Raw genomic sequence first — 21,946 nt, 5'->3', positions numbered from 1 at the left:
ATCCTAGACATCAAACAGGATGAATACTCATCTTGGGTTTTTCTGTTTGAACTCCATCTTCAAGCTCATCGCCTTCTTTTTCTCATCAATGAAGACAAACCCCCTGCAGATGTTGACGCCGACACCGTGCTCCAACTCGACGCTCTCTGTCGACAGTGGATGTTCTCCACCATGGCCAAGGATTTAATGCTTACCGTCCTCAAATCTGGCAAAACTGCTAAAGAGCTTTGGGATCATCTTAAGAAACTATTTCAAGACAACAAAGGTAACCGCGCTGCGACTCTTGAACGTAAGTTTGTCAATCTTAAGTTTATTGATAGCAATAGTATTGATGATTACTGCGATAAGCTAAAATCCCTGTCCGATCGATTACTTGATCTTGACTTTCCCATGGATGACAAACGCCTTGTGATCCAACTTGTCAACGGCCTTCCGGAGGAATACAACACGGTAGCCTCTTTTATCCAACAATCAATGCCGACGTTTGATGCCGCTCGATCCCAGCTGCGTACCGAAGAGATTCGACGCTCCCAACAGCAATCACAGTCTGCACCTACGGCTCTTGCAGCTGCAGATCCAACCAAAGATCGCAACAACCAGCGCTCACAGCGTGGTGGTCATGCCAGACGTGGTGGTCATCGTTCATCTGCTCCAGCCACCGAACCACCCTTGCTGCCAACACCTCCGTCCCCTTATCAGCTCTACGGTGCACCTCATCCTACGTACAACCTCCACTGTCCACCACAATGGGCAGTACCACCTTGTCCATATCCTACAGCACCTCCGGCAACACATTGGCAGCAACCTTCCAGCCGCGGTTCCTTCCACGGCCGTGGCCGTTCTGGTCAGTCACGCGGTCGAACATCTGGCGTTGGACGTGCACAGGCATACCTTACTCCATCCACGGAATATCTTCAACCAAGCGACATTGCCGAAGCATACAGCTCCATGAGTTTATACTCACCTGACGATGCTGTCTATATGGATACCGGTGCTACATCGCATCTCACTGCGGATTCAGGTACTTTGAATACTGTTTTTAACACTAGTAATATTCATTCCATCTTAGTTGGCAATGGTCACAGTATTCCAGTCACTGCCTCCGGTACCAAGTTCATAGATATTCCGTCCCGCACCCTAAAACTCAAAGATACTCTTGTTGCTCCCGACATAATCAAAAACTTGGTTTCTGTTCGTAAATTCACCACTGATAATCATGTGTCTGTTGAATTTGATCCGTCTGGTTTTTCTGTGAAGGATTTGAATTCGAGGAAGATTCTCCTTCGATGTAACAGTTCCGGGGAGCTTTATCCTATTACTACTGCCTCTGCCGTATCACCTTCAACATCGTCTCTGTCTCATCCTATATCCCTTGCCGTGTGCTCTCATGACATTTGGCACAGCCGTCTTGGCCACCCAGGGAAAGCTATCTTAGATAATTTACGTGCAAACTCTTCATTCAATGTAATAAAACTCAGTCTACCAAACTTTGTCATTCTTGTCAAGTTAGTAAACATGTTCGTCTGCCATTTTTTGAATCAAATTCTGTTACTTTTGCTCCTTTTGATATCATTCATAGCGACTTATGGACCTCACCATTACATGTTGAGACTGGTTTTAATTACTATCTTATCTTGTTAGATGACTTCACAAATTATCTATGGATCTTTCCTCTCAAATTAAAATCCCAAGTTTATACCAAGTTCTTGGAATTTCGTTCCTTCGTAAAACTCAGTTCGAACGTGAAATCAAATCTTTTCAATGTGACATGGGTCGTGAATTCGACAACTCATCGTTTCATGAATTTGCTCACAAACATGGGTTAGTTTTCCGTTTCTCATGCCCTCATACCTCCTCTCAAAACGGCAAAGCTGAGCGAATGATTCGTCGTGTCAATGACATCACTCGCACACTTATGTCTCATGCATCTATCCCTCCCAAATATTGGGCCGACTCCTTACACATGGCCGTCTACCTCCACAACATTCTTCCTTCCAAAATCCTAAATTTCTCTTCTCCGGTGTCCATTCTCTATCAACGTCAACCAACCTACTCTCATATCGTACTTTTGGTTGTCTTTGCTACCCAATCTTTCCGCTACCACTACTCATAAGCTTTCTCCTCGTTCCACTAAGTGTGTTTTTCTTGGTTTCCAACCATCACCGTGGCTATCGATGTCTCGACTTAGCCACTAACAAAATCATCTTGTCTCGTCATGTGACCTTTGATGAAAACGTGTTTCCATTCAAGAACACTGTCTCTACTTCATCAAACTGTCAAGACTCTCCCTACACCATCTTCCACTCTCCTTCCCTTTCGTTTCTGTTACCCAACATCTCCTAATCCTACTGTCCAGCCTCCTTCCGCTACATCAGTTCCTTCCTCTACTGCACAGCAGCCCTGACGTTGCTCCACCATCTTCCGCCACTGCACATACTCCGTCTCCTGCAATACAGCCTACACACCTCCTCATCGTCGTTCCACTACAGCACCTCACCTCCACATTCCCCCACAGCAGCAGTCAGCTCCCACAGCTCCTGACAGCAACACTTCAGCACCTGCAACAGCGCCTGCTGACCTCTTCAACACCTGCAACAGCGCCTGACTGCACCACTTCAGCGCCTGACTGCACTATCCAGGCGTCACGCCTTCATCTTCTGCTCAGCCTGGCACTTCAGCCAACTCCTCTCGTCCTGTCACTCGTGCATCTCGTGGAATCTTCCGTCCCATTCACAGATTGAACTCAATGTTCAGACACAACAGCACATCTCCAACTTGCCAAAATCTCACCTTTATGCTCTTAGGGATCCCAACTGGACCAAGGCCATGCTAGATGAGTTTATTGCTATGTTAAAAACTAACACTTGGGATCTAGTACCACGACCTATTGGATCTCATGTTATTCGTTCCATGTGGTTATTTCGTCACAAGTTTAATGCAGATGGTACATTGCAGCGATACAAAGCCCGTCTTGTTGCCAATGGTAAATCTCAACAGGTTGGGGTTGATTGTTTTGAGACTTTCAGTCCGGTTGTTAAGCCTGCCACCATTCGTACCGTTCTCAGCATTGCCACATCAAATCTTGGCCGATTCACCAATTGGACGTTAAGAATGCTTTCCTACATGGGGACTTATCTGAGACAGTTTATATGCATCAACCTCCGGGATTTGTTGACCCTGCTCGACCTGATTATGTTTGTCGTCTTCGCGTTCTCTTTATGGTCTCAAACAGGCGCCTCGGGCGTGGTTCCAGAGGTTTGCGACTTTCATCACAGGTTGTGGTTTTCGGGGTAGTGTTTGTGATCCATCTCTATTTATTTACCGGTCCGGCCGGGAAACTGCATACTTATTACTATATGTTGATGATATCATACTCACTGCCTCTACTGATGCTCTCCTAGCCCGTTTATCGACCTGATGAAACTGGAATTTTCTATGACTGATCTTGGCCCGTTACATCATTTTTTGGGTATTACTGCTTCTCGTTCTTCCTCAGGGTTGTTTTTATCTCAGTCACTCTACACAAAGGACATCATTGCTCGTGCATCCATGACGAACTGCAAACCAGTAGCAACTCCGGTTGACACGCACTCTAAGCTCAGTGCTACTTCTGGACCAGCACTTTCGGATCCTACTTTATATCGTAGTCTGGCCGGAGCGTTACAATACTCACTTTCACTCGACCGGATATCTCTTATGCGGTTCAGCAGGTATGTTTATTTATGCATGACCCTCGGGAGCCACACATGCAAGCCATTAAGCGCATTATTCGATACCTACAGGGCACTATTGATCATGGTTTGTCTCTCTCGGTTTCGAACTCTGGCCTCACCGCCTATTCTGATGCTGATTGGGCGGGTTGTCCTGACTCACGCCGATCAACATCTGGTTACTGCATTTTCTTGGAGACAATCTTGTCTCTTGGTCTTCCAAACGTCAAGCAACGGTGTCTCGCTCCAGTGCTGAAGCAGAATACAGGGGTGTCGCTAATGCTGTGGCTGAAACGACCTGGCTCCGGAATTTACTTCTTGAGTTACATATGCCATTACAACGGGCCACTCTAGTGTATTGTGACAATGTGAGTGCTGTCTACATGTCTGGTGATCCGGTCCAACATCAACGTACAAAACATGTGGATATTGACATCCATTTTGTTCGTGAACGGGTTCGTATTGGTGATATTCGTGTCTTACACATTCCTTCCGAACATCAATACGCTGATATCTTCACCAAGGGTCTTCCAAGACAATTGTTTATTAATTTTCGTTTTAGTCTTAACGTTTGTTCCTCTCCCGCTCAGACTAAGGGGGTGTAATAGAAGATACTCTACCTTATTTACGGTCACAGGATATTCTCCTTAATTGACCAAAATAATAATAATATATATGGCCATTATCTCTCAAAAGAGGGTAAGGCATTATACCAAAAACTCTAACACTTTCAGTTAATGAATTTAACAAAGATGGGTTTTGTTTAGTTAATGAATGGTGTGAACTTGATAAAAGAGAATCGAGATCTGCCAATACCCTTTCAAATGGAAAGACCCCCTGCTAAATACTGCCAATTTATAAAAATAATAATAAATAAATAAAATTATGAAGAAGAAAACACCGGAAAAAAGCAGTGGGATTAGTTTTGATCAGAGGCTTCTTTGTTCGGGACAGAAGTGGGGATTAGTTTTGATCATCGTCTCGGGATGGATCGAGTAAGTGGGGGTTAAAAAAAATTTTGGAAGGCACTGCGCAAAATAAGTTGAAAGTGTAACTGCTCTCGGAGCGAGAATGAATGTGTGAGCTTTATTTCATAACACTCTCACTAGTGTATTCCACGTCAGATTTTGGTAGGCCAGAATGAATGAGAATCAAATATTGAGTTTCAATTATCATCTTGTTGGATTGTAAATACAAACTTATAATTTGAATCCCTACACATGAACATTGTAAAGTTCATAACATTCGTCGTGACTAAACCATCTTCCGTTGTCTTCGGCAAATTTGGTATGAGTTCTAATTTTTAGTTCTTCATTTGACAATCTAAGATTATCCCCTTTTATCAACCACATAATTTGCTGAAATTTTCTAACATTGTTATTGATGGAACAATAACGATTTTGAAGACACTCATTTGTTCTTCTTGGATTTACATGACTTAACGTCGCGAACCTTCGAAACACAGTTTCCCATAAGTTAAAAGTCTCTAAGTTGAAATCTCTATCACTTGCAACTGAAACCCAACTTCGAATTAGAAAACATCTTTTTCTGGAGTAAAATCCACTTTGGTTATGCGAGCACTAGGCATATTGAAATGAATTTGAATTTAAAGTTGGGTTGAAATGGGTAGAAGTTATGTACTTATAGAGGGGGAAATGGTAGCCGTTGGATGAAGATCTGATAGGCGTTGATCAGACTAGCGAGCGACAGCTTGACTAACGCTAGCGCTGGATTGACCATCAAGCGATGGACACTTTATCGCTCGCTGGATTCTGTCGTGTATGCCTATATGTTATTCGTGACATATAGACATATGAGTTTGGCAGTTTGGCATACCCATAGTGGATGCATATACAGTTAAACCTCTATAATTTAATAGCCTTGGGGCTACTAAATTTTATTAATTTAAAGAGATATTAAATTATCATAAATTAATAATTTATTATTTTAAGGATAAATTAATAATATATTAATTTAGAGAATATTTCGTACTGATAACGTCAAAAATTGAATTTGCCTCATTTAATCTGAACGACTTGGAATTTGAAGTATTCTACTATTGACTAATGACAACAGAAAACTAGACATTCATCCATTGGAAATTGTTGGTCATTAACCGTAATTAAACCATTTACATTGTTGGTCGGTCAATCACCGTAATTAAGGATGAAATAAAATTGGATTTGAACTTCAAAAAAAAACAAGCAACTATTGATTCATATTTTCCTAAAGTTTGATGTATATAAAAAACTTATCAATTTTCTTACTAGTAATTATTAATTTATATAATATTTGGGACATATAAATAGTTAAAGGAAATTTTTGAAACGTATTAAATTATTATATTATCGAATTATTATATTAGCATTATAGGCCCAAAAAGAAACCAAAAATTATTATTATTTTAACGAAATTATTATTTTAACGAGTATTAATTTATAGAGGTTCTATTGTACGCCAAAAATCAGTGTTTGACTTACTCATAGGAATAGGCCTAACAGAAGAATAAAAAATATTCCCACGTTACGTATTCCTGTGACGAAACCCAACCACCCTCTTCCGTAAAGACTTGTCGTAGTAGACCGTCTAGGTAAGCACCTAGTTAGCAATTCGGGATTCGGCAAATGTACGGAACGACAAACGTACGAGTATTATACGGTTTTGTAAAATCCAGATTCGGTCCAAAATTCGGTCAACGGGACGTGATTCGTTATTAATTCGGAACGGCATACGTACGTGTATAATTCGATTTATAAATGTGAGTTCGGCTCTGAAAATTCGGTATCTATATATAATAAATAATTTGTATTTATAAGGTCATAGACCAATTTTTATGCATATGTGTGAGTTATTTAAGGAAAAAATAAACTCAATATGATGATATTAATAATATATACAACATTAGTTATCCAAGAGGACGTCGTATGGTGGTTTAGATGCTTGGTTAGTGAGTTTGAGATCTCTCTCACCTTCACCTTCAAATCTCTTCAGTCGTTTTTGTTTCATAAAAATTACAACACGTCTAATATTTGGTCGTGTATGTTCGGGAGGCAGTAAAGCCCAAAAAATGGAGTCTTTGAAAAGTAAAAGCTAAAGAATTTATGGCGAATTAAGCGGACGTATCATTCGGGATACATAAAATTCGTGAACGATTCGCGAATAATCCGGGAATGCCACATAATACGCGATTTGGGTTCGGAGTTGCAAACGTACGTGAATAAGACGGTAAAATTCGTGATACGGAAAAATTCGCGAATGATTCGCGAACTTACTAACTAGGGGTAAGCAAAGACTTGGCGCGCCTTTTCATGAAAAACCCTTTTCTTCTTCTCTCTTCATTTCCGGAAGTAAAGTAAAACCATCTCCTTGCTGCTGCTGCTTCTTCTTCATCTTCCTGTTTCTTGTCTCAGACATGGAGTATATTCAAGCTGCACGTCCGTACCATCTATAACCCTAATCAGAGTTATTTTTGTTTCACACTTTTTTCTCTCTTCATTTTTTTCAGTTACCTCTTTACTAAATCCATTTGTTTCTTCTTTGTTTTTACAGCTAAGATGCTACTACTTGCTGCTCATGTTGGCGAACTCGATCGATTCAAAAGTAAACATCAATTTATTTATTTTAAAATATTTCTTATTTGTTTTTGATGATCTTTATTTATTAATTTTTGTTTTGTTGATAATTTTGTTTTGGATCAGCAATTGCAGCAGTGATAGATCAATTTGTTAAAGATGGAATTCCAGGAATAGTTAACAATACTAAGGATCCTGATGGTGGTACACGTGCTATTCATCATGCTGCTTTGCTTCTGGAGGGAGAGTGAACGTTCTTAAGTACTTGATTGAAGATATGGAAGCTGAAATTGATGTCAAAGATGGATCAGGTATAAAATAGTCTCTTAGGAATTTAAGAGTTGAATTGGAAATTGTTCTTTTTGGTTCATGTAGCTGTAACGTTTAGGGGTTTTCTGAAATGACTATTGCATGATGTTCAACAATCTTTCTTCTGTTTTGTGTTCAGTTTTCTTTTATAACTGTGATGTAAATGTGTGGGTGTTTTTAGTTTCAGTTTTCTAAGAATTATTTTTATTATGTTTACAAAGAAATCAATGTTTGGGTGAATGTTCTTTGTTGATAAGCTTAAATTTGAGTATGAGGAGGAGTGGATTACTGTAACTGAATGGTAAGAAAAGGCGGTATATGACCATAATAACTTGTGGAGTAGTTCTAAATTCTAACAATTGAAGTTGAGGTTGATATTCTTAAAATATGTTAATACAAGTGTGAGTAATTCTGCAATTTGCGGTGAGTCGCAGGTAAAACTCCCCTATTCCATGCAGCTATGGAAAGGCGTTTGGACGCTGTAGAATATCTTCTTGCAATGGGTGCCAATCCTGAAGTACTGGATGATTCAAATAGAAGTCCTTTGCATTATGTCGCTGGGAGAGGTAAGTTGCATGCCAATTGATGTGGTAACTTTTCAATGTATTAGTTGGACATCTTAGAGTGCGTAAATAAGATCGTGATGCTTTTTCTTTCGTGTTCCAGGACATACAGATGTCATACCCTTGTTACTTTCAAAAGGTATTAATGTGGATGTTATAGCTGATATGGGCTCACCGCTACAATATGCTGCCACTGCCAGCAAACCTGATACAGTTAAAGTTCTTCTTGACCATGGTGCCAATGTGAGTAGCATTTTGCCTTTTCTTCATGAACAGGTGTGGCTATCTGTTTATCAAAATGTCAAGTGATTTCTGAATGGTAATCTAGAATTATGTCCTGATTAGATGCTTGATCACGGATATATGTTTATTTTTAACTCTTCAAAATCAGAAATATTTTTAAGGTAAATCATCTATACACGATAGTATGTATTGTAAGCTCTACCGGTATAACTAAAAGCTTATATTTCCTATGGCTCTTGAGTTGAATCTTTTCTAATTTTTCTTTATAAGCTTCTCCTTTTCAGCTTAGTCGTTACGTGAAAGCTATAATAACATAAAATCGCTCTGTTTACCTCCACAGTTTCTACTTCTGTTCTCAAAGCAAGGGGGTCACTGAATCTACCATCTGTTTTATCTTTGCAGCCTAATTTGGTATTCCATGATACATTTACTCCACTTCAGGCATCCATCGGTTCTCAATCTTGGCAATGCGCGGAGAAATTACTGAAGGTAGACTTATTTTCCCACATTCTTGTTGGACTTTACTAACATATCTTTAAACTAGTATGAATGATTCGAGCTGTTACCTTCCAAATTAGGTACCGTCAATGTAAACTTTCTCCTCTTTTATCCATTCAAGCTATTTCTTTTTCTTGATTTCTATATTATCTTGGTTCCATTTCTTTTGAGTGGGTCTTTAGGAGTGGTGACTGTACTTTTCATCATACATGCATATCTAAGGATTGTTTGATATTTGCTTGCTGGTTGTGGGGTGCCTCAATAGTATGTTTATTCTACCTTTTTTGGGTTTTGCAATTATACCCAACTTTTAAAATCTTCTGCTGTCTGTGCAGGCAGGTGCTGATCCAAATCTTGGAGGAGATGGAGTGAAGGCTCTGATAGTTGCAGCTGAAGTGGGCGCAATAGAAATCATCAAGGATGAAGCTGGTGCAGCTCCAAATGTTACAAAAACAGTAAGGGGGACGACACAAATCATCAAGCTACTGGTTGAAGCTGGTGCAGATCCAAATGTTACAAATATAGTAAGCTAAATATACTTTCGGTCTCTGTTCATTTAGTGGACATCATAAGTCGACTTTACAAAGCTTCATGGGTCACTTTAAGACCAACAATCAAAGGGATTGTATTGATTACTGTGTCCTTGGGCAAGAAGGGCGCAACTTTCTTAATCCTCTGTTTAGTTTTGTACTGCATTTTCTTATCATTACACTATCAGATGATTCATCGATATCACCTACAGGTTGTCTGGCTCATGAGAGTCCACTTCTTTTTGTCACAGCACGGACTAAAGCCAATAGAAATTGTAGCTACTATTGGCAATCATCGAGGTGTTGAGATTCTTTTTCCTGTTACTTCTCCTGTTCCATCGTATGTTGACTGGAGCGTTAATGGAATAATGAAGCATGCAAATTCTAAGGAGTTTGAAAATAAGGTAATTATATCATTTTGGGGCCAAAATGACTTCGCCATCTTTTCATGACATCCTGTGTTACTAGAAATTCTGGATCGATATTAAGTTCGTAGTATGTATGCCATACCATTAAAATTCCTATCATTTCATTCTTGTTTTTGTTTTTGTTGCATTCAGCTGATTCCAACTTTCATGTAATGAAGTTCATAACTATGTAGTTTATAAAAACTTTCAAGGGTATATGTTGTTTGAAATCTCCATTTCTGACAGATGATTCGTCAAATCAAGGAGAGTTTTCTTGTGGCTAAATCAAGGGGAACAAGTGCATTCCAGAGGAAGGATTATTGGCTGGCATTATATTGGTACACAGAGGTACCCTTTTGTAACCAAAACACTCTAAGGTTAAGCATTTAATTGAATTGATGGCTTTTATATGGAAGGTGAAATAAGACAACATCCTCCATGTAGATATTATCATGATTTTTAAGCATACATATCATCATATGCGATACAATTTGGATCCTTCGGGAATTGCAAGCGAATATCACAATTTATACTACAAATGTGCATTTGTTTAAATCATGATCTAGAACGAGATAGGATTCAAGAGTTCATTTCTGTTTTCGTCAGTTAAGTTCCTTATATGCTTATTCCAAAATCTACAACCAAGTTTCAGAACAGTAAATTTTCAAGTCTCAACTGCACAGTGTTACCCAACAAAGAGAGCTTAATCTATAAGCAACTTAAATGCACATATCAATTGATGTTTTAAAGGGGTTAGTGTTACATAACAGAGGCACATGCTTCTCCCATATCGGAGTTAAAATAGGAACCACCCATATCCACTAGTTCCATATTTTCGTTGCATATTCTCAAATGTGGAAATCAATCTTCAAGATTTTTTGATTCTTAGTCTATTTCTTTTAATCTGTCTTGTGTGTGTTTTTCCTCCCATGGATGGGTTGATCGCTCTAGTGTTTTTTTTCAGGCCCTCGACATGAAGGCTCGCGATGCAGCTGTGCTGTCCAACAGGAGTTTGTGCTATGTGTATTTAAAAAATGGAGATCTCGCTTTTGAAGATGCTACTCAATGCATATTGGAAAGGCCAGACTGGCCTAAGGCGCATTACAGAGCAGGCGTAGCACTGAAAATGCTGAAAGTACATATTTGTCACATTGTTCTTGCTGGATAATTATCTGCTCCCCGTTATTCAAATAATTCGTTGTTTTTTTTGTAATCTTTTCTGCTTTGCTGCAGAGGCTTGACGAGGCAGCAAGTACTTTTTCCAGTGGTCTGAAACTGGATCCTAAAAATAAAGAGCTTGAAGATGCATTAAGGTTAGGTACCATTTGATTTGTTACTTCTTGGCTTCAGCTTTCATACTTAACCAGTTCATTATTAAAACCTGAACTTGTGCTGATTAGTGAGTGGAATTGAACTGCTAGATGTTGATTAGATGACCGATAACCATCAGAGCAGTGGAGTTGAAACTTAAAACTCTGGAATTGTTATCAGGAGTGATTGAATGATAGGGTAGGCATCCTCAATACATGGCGGTTAGTATAGTTTAGTGTGACCTTCCCAGATATTGCTGAAAAATAACGATAAACCTCGGAATTTTGCGATACATGGTTTTGAACCCCTCCATGATTTCACAAGATAAAGCATGTAAAGCTCGAGAAGCGACAGACGACGGTGTTGCTTAATTAGAGAGAAAGTCATAATAATATTTGTAGGTTTCAGTTCCCATGAAATGTTGATTTGGACCTGTTCTAATTTATTTCACTTGTTTCTTACGGGGAGGTCACTCTAGACAAGTTGAAGGCCATGAATGTCCCACTGTAGACTGAAAGGAAGATATTCTGTTACCTCTTTTTGGGTGAAGCTTTTGGTCGATTCCTGTAAAAAGTTAGAAACTTGCTAACGAATGCTTGAACCATGTAGTAGCTCTCTGAAGTTTCTTTTGTTAAAATTCAAGTCTTCACAAGTCTGAAAACACTGAGCTAGTCTCCCCAAGCATGGCAATGACCAACTATGTGTAGTGAGGTTTCTTATTATCAGTTTTTTTTTCCCTCTTGGCTCCTTGACAAAAAAACTCGTAAAATTGTACAGGTGTTTCCAATTCTGTGTGCTTTAGAACACCACTTTTAGATCTGTAGCAATAATTTGTTTCTATTTTCTCCTGCTTACTAGATTTTGGTGTATTGCATCAAAGCCAATAAAACTTGAGTTCGGAATGAGCATAGTTCAAATAGACAAAGAACTTGCATTCCAACTTTGTGACCAAAAAATGTTGCGTGCGGTGGACTCAACTATAGAGCTTTCTAAAAGAAACTGCTTCATATTTCTAAGTACTGTGAGTGGGAAAACAAACACTCACTTAAATCTAGAGCGCCACCTACAATAACTTGGCAAAATTTCGTTAAGATTGTTCTTCTTAACGGCTACCCAACTGAATGGGGAGGTGCTACATTTTTTTATTGGTCTGAACAGGGTAAGAAATTCGCTGAAACTCAAATTTCATTGGTTTATCATGCAGTTCTGCACCAGGAATGGCATTGAAAGCTAATAGCAATTTTCAGCATTTAGATTTGGAATGTGCACTGAAACTCAGAAGTTATGAAGAATGATAAAGAACTGTAATAATGTTGATTATAACACAATTTGCACATACAATGCCAAATGTACTTTATTTTTCCACTAGACTTCCTCATAAAAACTATGCAACACACAGTCAGCAACCTTGTTACGTTCTACAAAACGTTATACTAAAGTACAAGGGGTAATCTTGTTATCATTTCAGTAATTAGATTTCACACATTTCATTATCAGTTCCATGAGCTGAACAAAGGTTGTTTTTCTCCATTTACACCCTACCATAAAAACCTGAAGAGTAACTACCATAATACTATCACTTATTACACTAACCAGTTTCCCTTTTCATAATTGTACAACAAGAGAAGTCCACTTACACAACAATCTATCACTTGGCAGTTTCATCTCCATGGCTGGCAGTTGTAGCTGGAAGGAAAAAAGGATCTTTTCCGTTTTCATAAATACTGAATAACTGCGTCGAGTATCTTCTAGCCAGCCTCTTGCAGTCTTCAACCCCTTTAGAATCAAATATCTCCAACTCTTTCACAGACTTGTTCAGGTCACCTTCACAGTCCTCATTCATTAGAAACTTGGCCAAAGTAGTACACCTGTTAAGAGGAAATATCAGCAAGGCTAAAAGTGTATGAAAACGGAAACCCAAGAAAAGATGCTACTGTTGATTCATTCTTCTCATTCCATTTTGTCCATTGCTCTTGGACATAACTATGAACATTTTGCTGAATGGGCTATCCTGCCCTGTGCAGCTGAAGCCACAAGCAAGAAACTCTGCTGCTCCCAATTCTTTATCTGACAATTATCAAGAAACTAACCACTCATTTATCTGGTGCCACCTATTTCCTTCGATAATTGATATGCAAAATCCGCAGTCAATACAAATATTGAAATTTCATTTAGATAACCTATTTGCAGAATCATATCATATCTCCACCAACTATATTTAGACTTAACAACCACAAGTTTTCATTAAAGATAGACTGGAAGTGCTATATTTTGACTGGGATATGAGCAAAGAACAAATGTATGATATGCTCATTCCTCTTGACATGCATTTTGATTCCAATGCATAAAGATAAGTCTTCAGATATTGTGATATGCAAGTAATAATGCTCTAACTACTAATGAAATAAGAGGATAGTTTTCTAAGGTAGAGCTAAATAATAGATGATTGCATTATTCACATGACATTAGGAAAACAACCTATGAATTCAACGACAGAATATGGAAAGAGTCCATGCAATAGATTAGGAAATTGGACATAGACAGTATAAAAAATGTCAAGCTCTCCAATTTTTGCGACATTGAACAAGCCAATCTATAAGCGAATTGGAAAAGAAGGAAAATGTCTAGAGAATATTTAACATACCTGAGTGCATCGCTGTTATGGAGCAACCCCTTGCCTTCAGAAATCTGCTGTCGATAGAGAGCACAAACAGCTTTCATACAAAGCTCATGATCCTCTTCAAATGATGAAAGCATATCAGCCTCAAACTCCCATTTTATTTCTTTGTCTTCATTTGTATTCCTATATTTCATCGCCAGCATGTCCATACAGACCCCAAGAGAACCTTCTGAATCAGTAGAACCATCTGAAACTTCAAATTCGCCAAGAATTTCAACACTGTCATCGTCTGAGACAAAGTTCACAAAAGGCTCCGTACTCATTTCCAGATGATCTTGAGATGATGATCCATGTTGAGATGGTCTCTCCTCCGAACAGCCCCAACCCTTCCTTTCTCCAACGTTTTCACCCTCACTTGATACACGTAAACAATCAGCGTCATACACATTCAGCACCTTCTCTTTGGTTTTACACTCATACGCATCGGAATCCTTGCTGCCGTTTTCATCCGTTTGCTTTTCACACCTTTGACTAACGTCATTTTGCGAACCCTGCACTTCGGACTCCATCTTTTCAGAATGGCGTAATTGTACACATCTCAATATTGAACTTTCTTTTCCACTTCTCAGGACTAGGCTCTCCAACTTGGAAATGCGAGACTCTACACATCCTTCCACTGTTGAAATTTTATCATCCATCCTCAGGACTATCTTCTCCAAATCCAAAATGCGAGACTCCATAGTTTCCGCCAAATCAGAAAACATTTTCCTCCAACATTCAGTTGCATCCGCGGGTGTCCGTTCACTCTCATCTGTACCAGCAGTCTTTCTAGTTTCTTCTACCTCTGCCAATTTACCCTGGAGTTTAGTGAACTCGACTTTCTGGTTCTCAAGCTCCACAGACAATTCAAAACACTTACTTTTGTAATGCTCCAGAATCTCTGATTCAACCACAGTTTCCGTAATTCCTGTCAATGATTCTGGTTCTCCAGACTTTTCTGCTCTTTCAACATTTTCCATCTTCCTCCCAATTGTATCAGCTGCATGAAATATTCCCAATCAGTAAGACGATATAATGATTCTTAATTTCTTACTGTTCCTCAGGGGGATTTAACAGATTAAAAATCCCCAATTAGTAAGACAATGAAATGATTCCTCTAGGGAATTTAAAAGATTGAGGATTCCCAAATAGTGAGACAAAGCAATGAAATGATTCCTCTGGGCAATTAAGTTAGCAGATGAAACTATGAAATTTCACAATTATCAAATTTTAAATTCGTAAGCAATCGAAACGAACAACAACAACGGGTTGAACGGATGAAACTATGAAATTTTGTTCAATCGGTTACCATAATTTTAAACAAGTAATTAAGCAAACGAAACCAGCAACAACATAACAAGTCACAAAACTGAAGAAGATATAAGAATTACTCACGGGTATCATCAGTAGCAGGTGGTTGAATTCCTGTTACATCAAGGGAACGGTCATGTTCCTCCATTACCTTCTTCTTTAGTTTTGAGTCCCTAATTTCTATAGGATCTGTAGCAGCACCTTCACAATCTCTATTTGTCTTCCTAAGAAGCTTCTGCTCGGTTTGCCATGCGCCAATTGCATCCCATGCTTCCAATTTCAGTTGCTTTTTTGCTGGCTGGAGCTCTTGTATTGTTTTCTGCTTCGCCGGATCTGATTTAACTAGTAAGTCAAGTGGACCTCTAACATCACTCACAACATGGAATTTCCTTTTAGTTACAATTTTCTTACTGGCCCTTACATTCCCACCATCCAGTTCCACATCACTTTGCTCCATAATTTGATCCAAATCACCAAAAAACTTACGAATCCTCTTCTTGTCTGTTTTCTTCTGAATCTTTAATTTTCTGCTTTCTGCAACTTTGTTCATAATTTCCGGTGTAGTGGATGGACAAGGTCTTACCTCGCCTGGAATTCGTAGAAGATGGTCTTTAAATCTAAAAATGGTACTCATTTCATGACCACATAACTTACATTTGACGCGCCGATTAACTGATATAGCCCATTCCCAAGCTATATCACGTTTTGTATTAGAGGTTGAAGCATTACAAGGATCCTCCTATTCCATAGGTTATCATGAAATAAATTAGACAACTAACACAGCAGTGACAGAAGAATAGATTCAATTGATAACTTAACATGAATTAAATTAGATAACCTTACACACAAAAATAGAACATGTGGAATAATGGAAGAGAAAAAACAAGTTAAACAGTTGAGTATGTACCTCGTCTGTGGCTTGTTGAGTCATCTTGTTCTTTAATGAATCTACTGAGGAAGAAGATGAAATGAAATGGAGGGAAAAGAAGAATTGAGAAGAAATGAAATGAATCTGACCGCCTCCACCGCTTGTTGCCTCTTTTAGGGTTTTTTTATACATAAGATACTTATTACTATTATGACCCTGTCCCCCGAGTTCCTCTGGGCTCCGCAATAATCAAGGATCGACCGAGTCATGAAAGACTCAGCGAGTTAATTGCCAATTTACTACGAATAATCTCAACAGACAAGTTCCGAGTTCACTGCACTAATGGTGTGCATAATCACGTCCCGTATTGGAAAGGCTAAGGCGCATTATAGGGCAGGCGTATCACTCAAAATGTTGATAGGGTAGGCTTCCTCAACACATGGCAGTGACCTTCCCAGACAATGGAACAGTAATAACACAGACAATGGAACCATAAATGTACTTTGTTTTTTCACTAGACTTCGTCAAAACAAACTATGCAACACACAGTCAGCTACATTGTTACTAGTTCTACAAAACATTACACTTTAAAAGTTAATAGCAATTTTCAGCATTTAGATTTGGAATGTGCACTGAAACTCAAAAGTTATGAAGAATGATAAAGAACTGTAATAATGTTGATTATAACACAATTTGCACATACAATGCCACCGTAAATGTACTTTATTTTTCCACTAGACTTCCTCATAAAAACTATGCAACACACAGTCAGCAACCTTGTTACGTTCTAAAAAACGTTACACTAAAATACAAGGGGTAATCTTGCTATCATTTCAGTAATTAGATTTCACACATTTCATTATCAGTTCCATGAGCTGAACAAAGGTTGTTTTTCTCCATTTACACCCTACCATAAAAACCTGAAGTGTAACTACCATAATACTATCACTTACTACACTAACCAGTTTTCATTTTCATATTTGTACAACAAGTGAAGTCCACTTACACAACAATCCATCACTTGGAAGTCTCATCTCCATGGCTGGCAGTTGTAGATGGAAGGAAAAAAGGATCTTTTCCATTTTGATAAATACTGAATAACTGCGTCGAGTATCTTCTAGCCAGCCTCTTGCAGTCTTCAACCCCTTTAGAATCAAATATCTCCAACTCTTTCACAGACTTGTTCAGGTCACCTTCACAGTCCTCGTTCATTAGAAACTTGGCCAAAGTAGTACACCTGTTAAGAGGAAATACCAATAAGGCTAAAAGTGTATGAAAACGAAAAACCAGAAAAAGACATTACTGTTGATTTATTCATCTCATTCCATTTTGTACATTGTTTCGACATAACGAAGAATCTCTTCTGCTCTGAATGGCTACCCTGCCCTGTGCAGTTGAAGCCACAAGCAAGAATCTCTTCTGCTCCCCAGGTCAACCACGACAGATTTCAAATTATGGACAGCCAGCAAATCTTTTATCTGACAATTACGAAGAAACCAACCACTAATTTATCTGGTGCCACCCAATTCCTTCGATAACTGATATGCAAAATCCGCAGTCAATACATATCTCCACCAATTATATTTAGACTTAACAACCACAAGTTTTCATTTTCATTAAAGATAGGTAGTATATTTTGACTGTATATGAGAAAAGAACAAATGTATGATATGCTCATTCATCTTGACACACATTTTCATTCCGATGTATAAAGATAAGACTTCAGATACTGTGATATGCGAGTATAAAACAACCTATGAATTCATTCACAGTATAAAAAATGTCCAAGAATAGATGATTTACATTTTCCTTCAGATACTGTGATATGCGATGTAAATAATAGATGATTTGCATCATTCACATGACATTAGGAAAACAACCTATGAATTCAACAGCAGAATATGAAAAAAGAGTCCATGCAATAGATTAAGCAACTGAACATAGACAGTATAAAAAATGTAAACCAACAAGCTCTCAAATTTTTGGGACATTGAACAAACCAATGTATAAGCCAACTGGAAAAGAAGGAAAATGTATAGAGAATATTTAACGTACCTGAGCGCATCACTGTTATGGAGCAACCCCTTGTCTGAAATTTCTTCTTTAGATATCTGCTGTCGACAGAGAGCACAAACAGCTTTCATTCAGAGATCAGGTCCCTTTTCAAATGATGAAAGCATATCAGCCTCACACTTCCATTTGATATCTTTGTCTTCGTTCCTGTTTCTATATTTCATCGCCAGCATGTCCATCAGGGTCCCAAGAGAATGTTCTGAATCAGTAGAACTATCAGAATCTTCAAATTCGCCAAGAATTTCAACACTGTCATCATCTGAGACCAAGTTCACAAAAGGCTCCGTACTCATTTCCAGATGATCTTGAGATGATGATCCATGTTGAGATGGTCCCTCCTTCGAACAGCCCCAACCCTTCCTTTCTCCAACGTTTTCACCCTCACTTGATACAGACTACCAGCGTCATACACATTCAGCACCTTCTCTTTGGTTTTACACTCATACACATCAGAATCCTTCTTATCATTTTCATCTCTTAGCTTTTCACCACTCCGAGTAAAGTCATTTTGCGAACCCTGCGCTTCGGACTCTATCTTTTCTGAATGGCACAGTTGTACACATCTCAATATTGAACCCCCCTTTCCACTTTTCGGGACTAGGCTCTCCAACTTCAAAATGCGAGACTCTACACATCCTTCCATTGTTGAAACTTTATTATCCATCCTCAGGATTATGTTTTCCAAATCCGAAATGCGAGACTCTACCCATCCTGTCAAATCAGAAAACATTTTCCTCCAACATTCAGTTGCATCCGCGGGTGTCCGTTCACTCTCATTTGTAGCAGCAGTCTTTCTAGTTTCTTCTACCTCCGCCAATTTACCCTGGATTGTGGTGCACTCCACTTTCTTCTTCTCAAGCTCCACAGACAATTGAAAACACTTACTCTTGTAATGCTCCAGACTCTCCAATTCAACCACAGTTTCCCCCATTCCTTTGAATGATTCTGGTTCTCCAGACTTTTCTGCTCTTTCAACATTTTCGCTCTTCCTCCCAATTCTATCAGCTGCATGACAAATTCCCAATTAGTAAGACAATGCAATGATTCTCACTGTTCTTCTGGGGGACTTAAACAGATGAAATCTATGAATTTTCTCAATTATCATATTTTAAACATGTAAGCAAATGAAACGAACAACGGCAGGAAGAGGTGAAATTATGAAATTTGTTCAATTAGTTATCATAATTTTAAACATGTAACAGATGAAGATATATGAATTACTCACCAGCAGATCCTAGTTTTTGAATTTCTGCATCATCATCTTCCTCGGTTACTTTCTCCCCCGGTTTCGAGCAGTTAGTTTCTTCTACAGGACCAGTAGCAGTAGTACAACCTGCACCTGCACCTTCACCATCTCCACTTGTCTTCTTCTTCTTATAATAATTCTTATTATAACTTGAATAATAGTTGTAATGTTTTTCACAAAATTTGGTCTTAGGAACACTAGCGTCATCAGCAGCAGCACCATAACTCATCCTAAATTTTTTGCATCTCCATCCCATTCCATTAGTAAGACAGCAAATCTGTTCATCTGGAGGCAGCTTCTTCTTCTCCATCTCCATCTCCTTCTTCATTTCATTTGAAGTGATCAAAGATGGTTTTTCCATTAAAAAATCTGTAAAATCTAGTTCGCCAGACCTTTCCATTCCTTGGACATTTTCCCTCTTGGTCCCAACATTGGCAGAACCACCTTCTATATCAGCTGGATATACAGGAAATTCCCAATTAGTTAGACAATGCAATGATTCTTACTCTTCCTTTCTAGCAATCAAACTAAGAATTTTGGAAATCACAAATTACTCTTCATTAGGGGGACTAAATTCAATAGATGAATCTATCAAAATTTGTTCAATTAGTTATCATAATTTTCAACATGTAAGCAATTGAAACAAACAACAACATAAAAAAATCAACAAAATGAAGATACAATAAGAATTACTCACTAGTAGGTGGTTGAATTCCTGTTACATCAAGGGAGCGGTCATGTTCCTCCGTTACCTTCTTCCCCCTTTTCGAGCAATTGGAACCCCTAGTTTCTTCTATAGGACCAGTAGCAGCTGCACCATCACCATCTCTACTTCTCTTTTTCTTATTCTGACGGTAATAATAGTAATGTTTTTCACAAACTTTAGCCTTAAGAACACTATGATCATCATCAGCAGCACCATGACCCATCCTTAGATTCTTGCATCTCCATGAACCAGTATTGTGACGACATAAGTGTTCATCTGGAAGCGGCAGCTTATTCTTCTTCAGCAACTCGATCTCCTCCATCTTCTTCTTGGGTAGACATTTACTCTTGTTTGCAGTTATCAGACAAGGATTCTCTGAGTAAAAATCTGTGAAATCTTTGTAATGTTTATCACAGTACTGTATCTTATTATCACCACTAACATTCATGCAATTCACAGTTTTCCCATCGTTTTTTCTTCTGCAAATCTTTTCATCACCACCAGAAGCTTTCTGATGAGCCGCCTCCATTCCACCAACAGAGAGTCCTAATTCTTCCCTAGAAGTGAAATCAGATCTGATCAACTATTCTAAGTGAATCTAAAAATCATTTCATTAAAGAAGTCTCTCTCTCAAGTACTCTCTCAAGTACTGTTGGGTAGGTGGGGGTTTTCTGTGTTTTTTTCTATTATATTATGGATAGAAGGTCCTAGTAGGGGCATTTTGGTCATAAGGTTTCTGATTATAACTGTTGAAGCTGTTAAAAAGATCTTACTATCTACTCTTGTAATAATGAAATAAACAAATATTCATGGGCTTGACTTCAGCAAAATGTGCACACACAAATAAGTGTACAATACATTTTTGTTGTTTTGGCACAACTAGAGTTATTCTTGTATATGCTAGAGATTAAAACTCGGAGTGAGTTATTGTTACAAGAGAAGTAGAGCTATCTAATCTGGGATTTTGAGAACTCTCAATATTATATTTATCTATTAAAAGTTGACTCACAATACATAAAGGTGGTAAGTTTTCCACTCTAAAACTGAGTTTAGAACTTTAGAGGTTTGTTGATAATATATCTGCAGCTCTAGATCCTAATACTGAGACAAGCTTTAGCACCCCAAAAAGAGTTCTTCCCATGAAAAAAGTTAAAAATACTTTCACAATAACCTTTAATACTGTCCTGCGCTCCTACTAGTCCTCCTTCACAAACTCCTGTGCGTCCACCTAGAAGTTAAATATCAAAATAAATCTCTGATTACATAGGCATGTAGTAATTCTATTTCAAGTTTTGACATTACCATGGGGCAGGGCTTTAAATCTAAAGACATCTCAAAGAATATATGGTGTCTGAGAATTTCCAAAAGGGATAGATGTATATGCCTCATAAAGTCTGTGTAGGAATGAAGGCTATTATTGGAGCGTCACACTCTATTAGAGGGGCTTCACTTGGATTCTTAGTGTCCAAAAAAGTGGTTATGGGATATCCTAACACCAAAACAAAATGTCTAAATTAACCTTGAACTAAAATAAAAACATAAAAACCTAGTCTTTTCTATTCTAATTCATGAAAAAAACTGCTCCTCTTCATCTTTCTTCTCTTCCTCTCCTCCACAATAACGTCAATTTCAATTCGCTTCATCGTTTTCGATTAATCGGAGATTCGAAAACTCAACATCGTCGGATTGAAATCTCTGCTAAAGATGAGTAAGAAGCAAACTGATTCCAGTGATGGGAATCAGCATCTCAATCAACCACCAGACCAAAATCTTCATCCTCAACAACTGATTCAAGTAACTGAAGAATCAGAATTTCAAACTCCTCAACAAAAACCCATGGTGTATGTTAGGTAATAATCGAACAAACTCATCTTTGTTTACTCGTTTTTGTTCTTAAAATTGGTTAGATTGAAAGAAATAGAAGTAAAATTAGGTTTCAG

At 38.3% G+C, this 21,946-nt stretch overlaps 3 protein-coding genes across 6 annotated transcripts; 1 reads left to right on the top strand and 2 right to left on the bottom strand.

Annotated features, from left to right (window-relative positions):
- Nucleotides 1–7,091: 7,091 nt before the first annotated feature.
- On the top strand, nt 7,092–12,462 carry LOC113319421 (ankyrin repeat and SOCS box protein 2-like). The gene is made up of 12 exons (XM_026567679.1): nt 7,092–7,144; nt 7,260–7,310; nt 7,409–7,593; nt 8,026–8,157; nt 8,258–8,397; nt 8,800–8,886; nt 9,231–9,419; nt 9,677–9,829; nt 10,079–10,180; nt 10,797–10,967; nt 11,066–11,145; nt 12,348–12,462. Exons 3-12 carry the CDS (start codon nt 7,560–7,562, stop codon nt 12,436–12,438), a joined length of 1,179 nt encoding a protein of 392 aa, XP_026423464.1. The 5' UTR covers nt 7,092–7,144; nt 7,260–7,310; nt 7,409–7,559; the 3' UTR covers nt 12,439–12,462.
- LOC113319397 lies at nt 12,461–16,124 on the bottom strand. Of its 3 annotated transcripts, XM_026567663.1 has the most exons (5): nt 16,021–16,124; nt 15,198–15,852; nt 14,683–14,802; nt 13,788–14,607; nt 12,769–13,011 (listed from the first exon to the last, which is right to left on the bottom strand). In XM_026567663.1, the coding sequence occupies exons 1-5, from the start codon at nt 16,042–16,044 to the stop codon at nt 12,792–12,794; spliced, it is 1,839 nt and encodes a 612-aa protein (XP_026423448.1). In that variant the 5' UTR covers nt 16,045–16,124; the 3' UTR covers nt 12,769–12,791. The 3 variants fall into 3 exon arrangements, with proteins under 3 accessions (XP_026423445.1, XP_026423448.1, XP_026423454.1); XM_026567660.1 differs by having other exon boundaries at nt 12,461–13,011; nt 13,788–14,802; XM_026567669.1 differs by lacking the exon at nt 12,769–13,011 and adding an exon at nt 13,057–13,210 and having other exon boundaries at nt 13,788–14,802.
- A 499-nt stretch (nt 16,125–16,623) lies between these two features.
- Nucleotides 16,624–20,643, bottom strand: LOC113319384. Of its 2 annotated transcripts, XM_026567647.1 has the most exons (5): nt 19,998–20,643; nt 19,280–19,756; nt 18,037–19,059; nt 17,317–17,519; nt 16,624–17,218 (listed from the first exon to the last, which is right to left on the bottom strand). In XM_026567647.1, the coding sequence occupies exons 1-3, from the start codon at nt 20,533–20,535 to the stop codon at nt 18,344–18,346; spliced, it is 1,731 nt and encodes a 576-aa protein (XP_026423432.1). In that variant the 5' UTR covers nt 20,536–20,643; the 3' UTR covers nt 16,624–17,218; nt 17,317–17,519; nt 18,037–18,343. The 2 variants fall into 2 exon arrangements, with proteins under 2 accessions (XP_026423432.1, XP_026423436.1); XM_026567651.1 differs by lacking the exon at nt 17,317–17,519.
- Between the last annotated feature and the right edge of the window lie 1,303 nt (nt 20,644–21,946).

Source organism: Papaver somniferum, chromosome 1 (assembly GCF_003573695.1).
Source record: "Papaver somniferum cultivar HN1 chromosome 1, ASM357369v1, whole genome shotgun sequence".
In the NCBI taxonomy this organism is placed as follows: domain Eukaryota; kingdom Viridiplantae; phylum Streptophyta; class Magnoliopsida; order Ranunculales; family Papaveraceae; genus Papaver; species Papaver somniferum.
Note: the sequence above shows the minus strand (reverse complement) of the source record. Positions and strands in the feature narration are given on the sequence as shown.

Coding starts and splice junctions, on each gene's coding strand:
- LOC113319421 (XM_026567679.1), top strand. CDS start 7,560: ATGGAAGCTGAAATTGATGTCAAAGATGGATCAG. Junction 9,420..9,676: donor ATCCAAATGTTACAAATATA/GTAAGCTAAATA, acceptor TTTTTGTCACAG/CACGGACTAAAGCCAATAGA. Junction 11,146..12,347: donor GAGCTTGAAGATGCATTAAG/GTTAGGTACCAT, acceptor TTTATCATGCAG/TTCTGCACCAGGAATGGCAT.
- LOC113319397 (XM_026567660.1), bottom strand. CDS start 16,044: ATGACTCAACAAGCCACAGACGAG. Junction 15,853..16,020: donor CTCAACAAGCCACAGACGAG/GTACATACTCAA, acceptor CCTATGGAATAG/GAGGATCCTTGTAATGCTTC. Junction 13,012..13,787: donor CATAACAGCGATGCACTCAG/GTATGTTAAATA, acceptor TCCTCTTAACAG/GTGTACTACTTTGGCCAAGT.
- LOC113319384 (XM_026567647.1), bottom strand. CDS start 20,535: ATGGAGGCGGCTCATCAGAAAGCTTCTGGTGGTGATGAAAAGATTTGC. Junction 19,757..19,997: donor AGGAATTCAACCACCTACTA/GTGAGTAATTCT, acceptor CTGTATATCCAG/CTGATATAGAAGGTGGTTCT. Junction 19,060..19,279: donor TCAAAAACTAGGATCTGCTG/GTGAGTAATTCA, acceptor TTTGTCATGCAG/CTGATAGAATTGGGAGGAAG.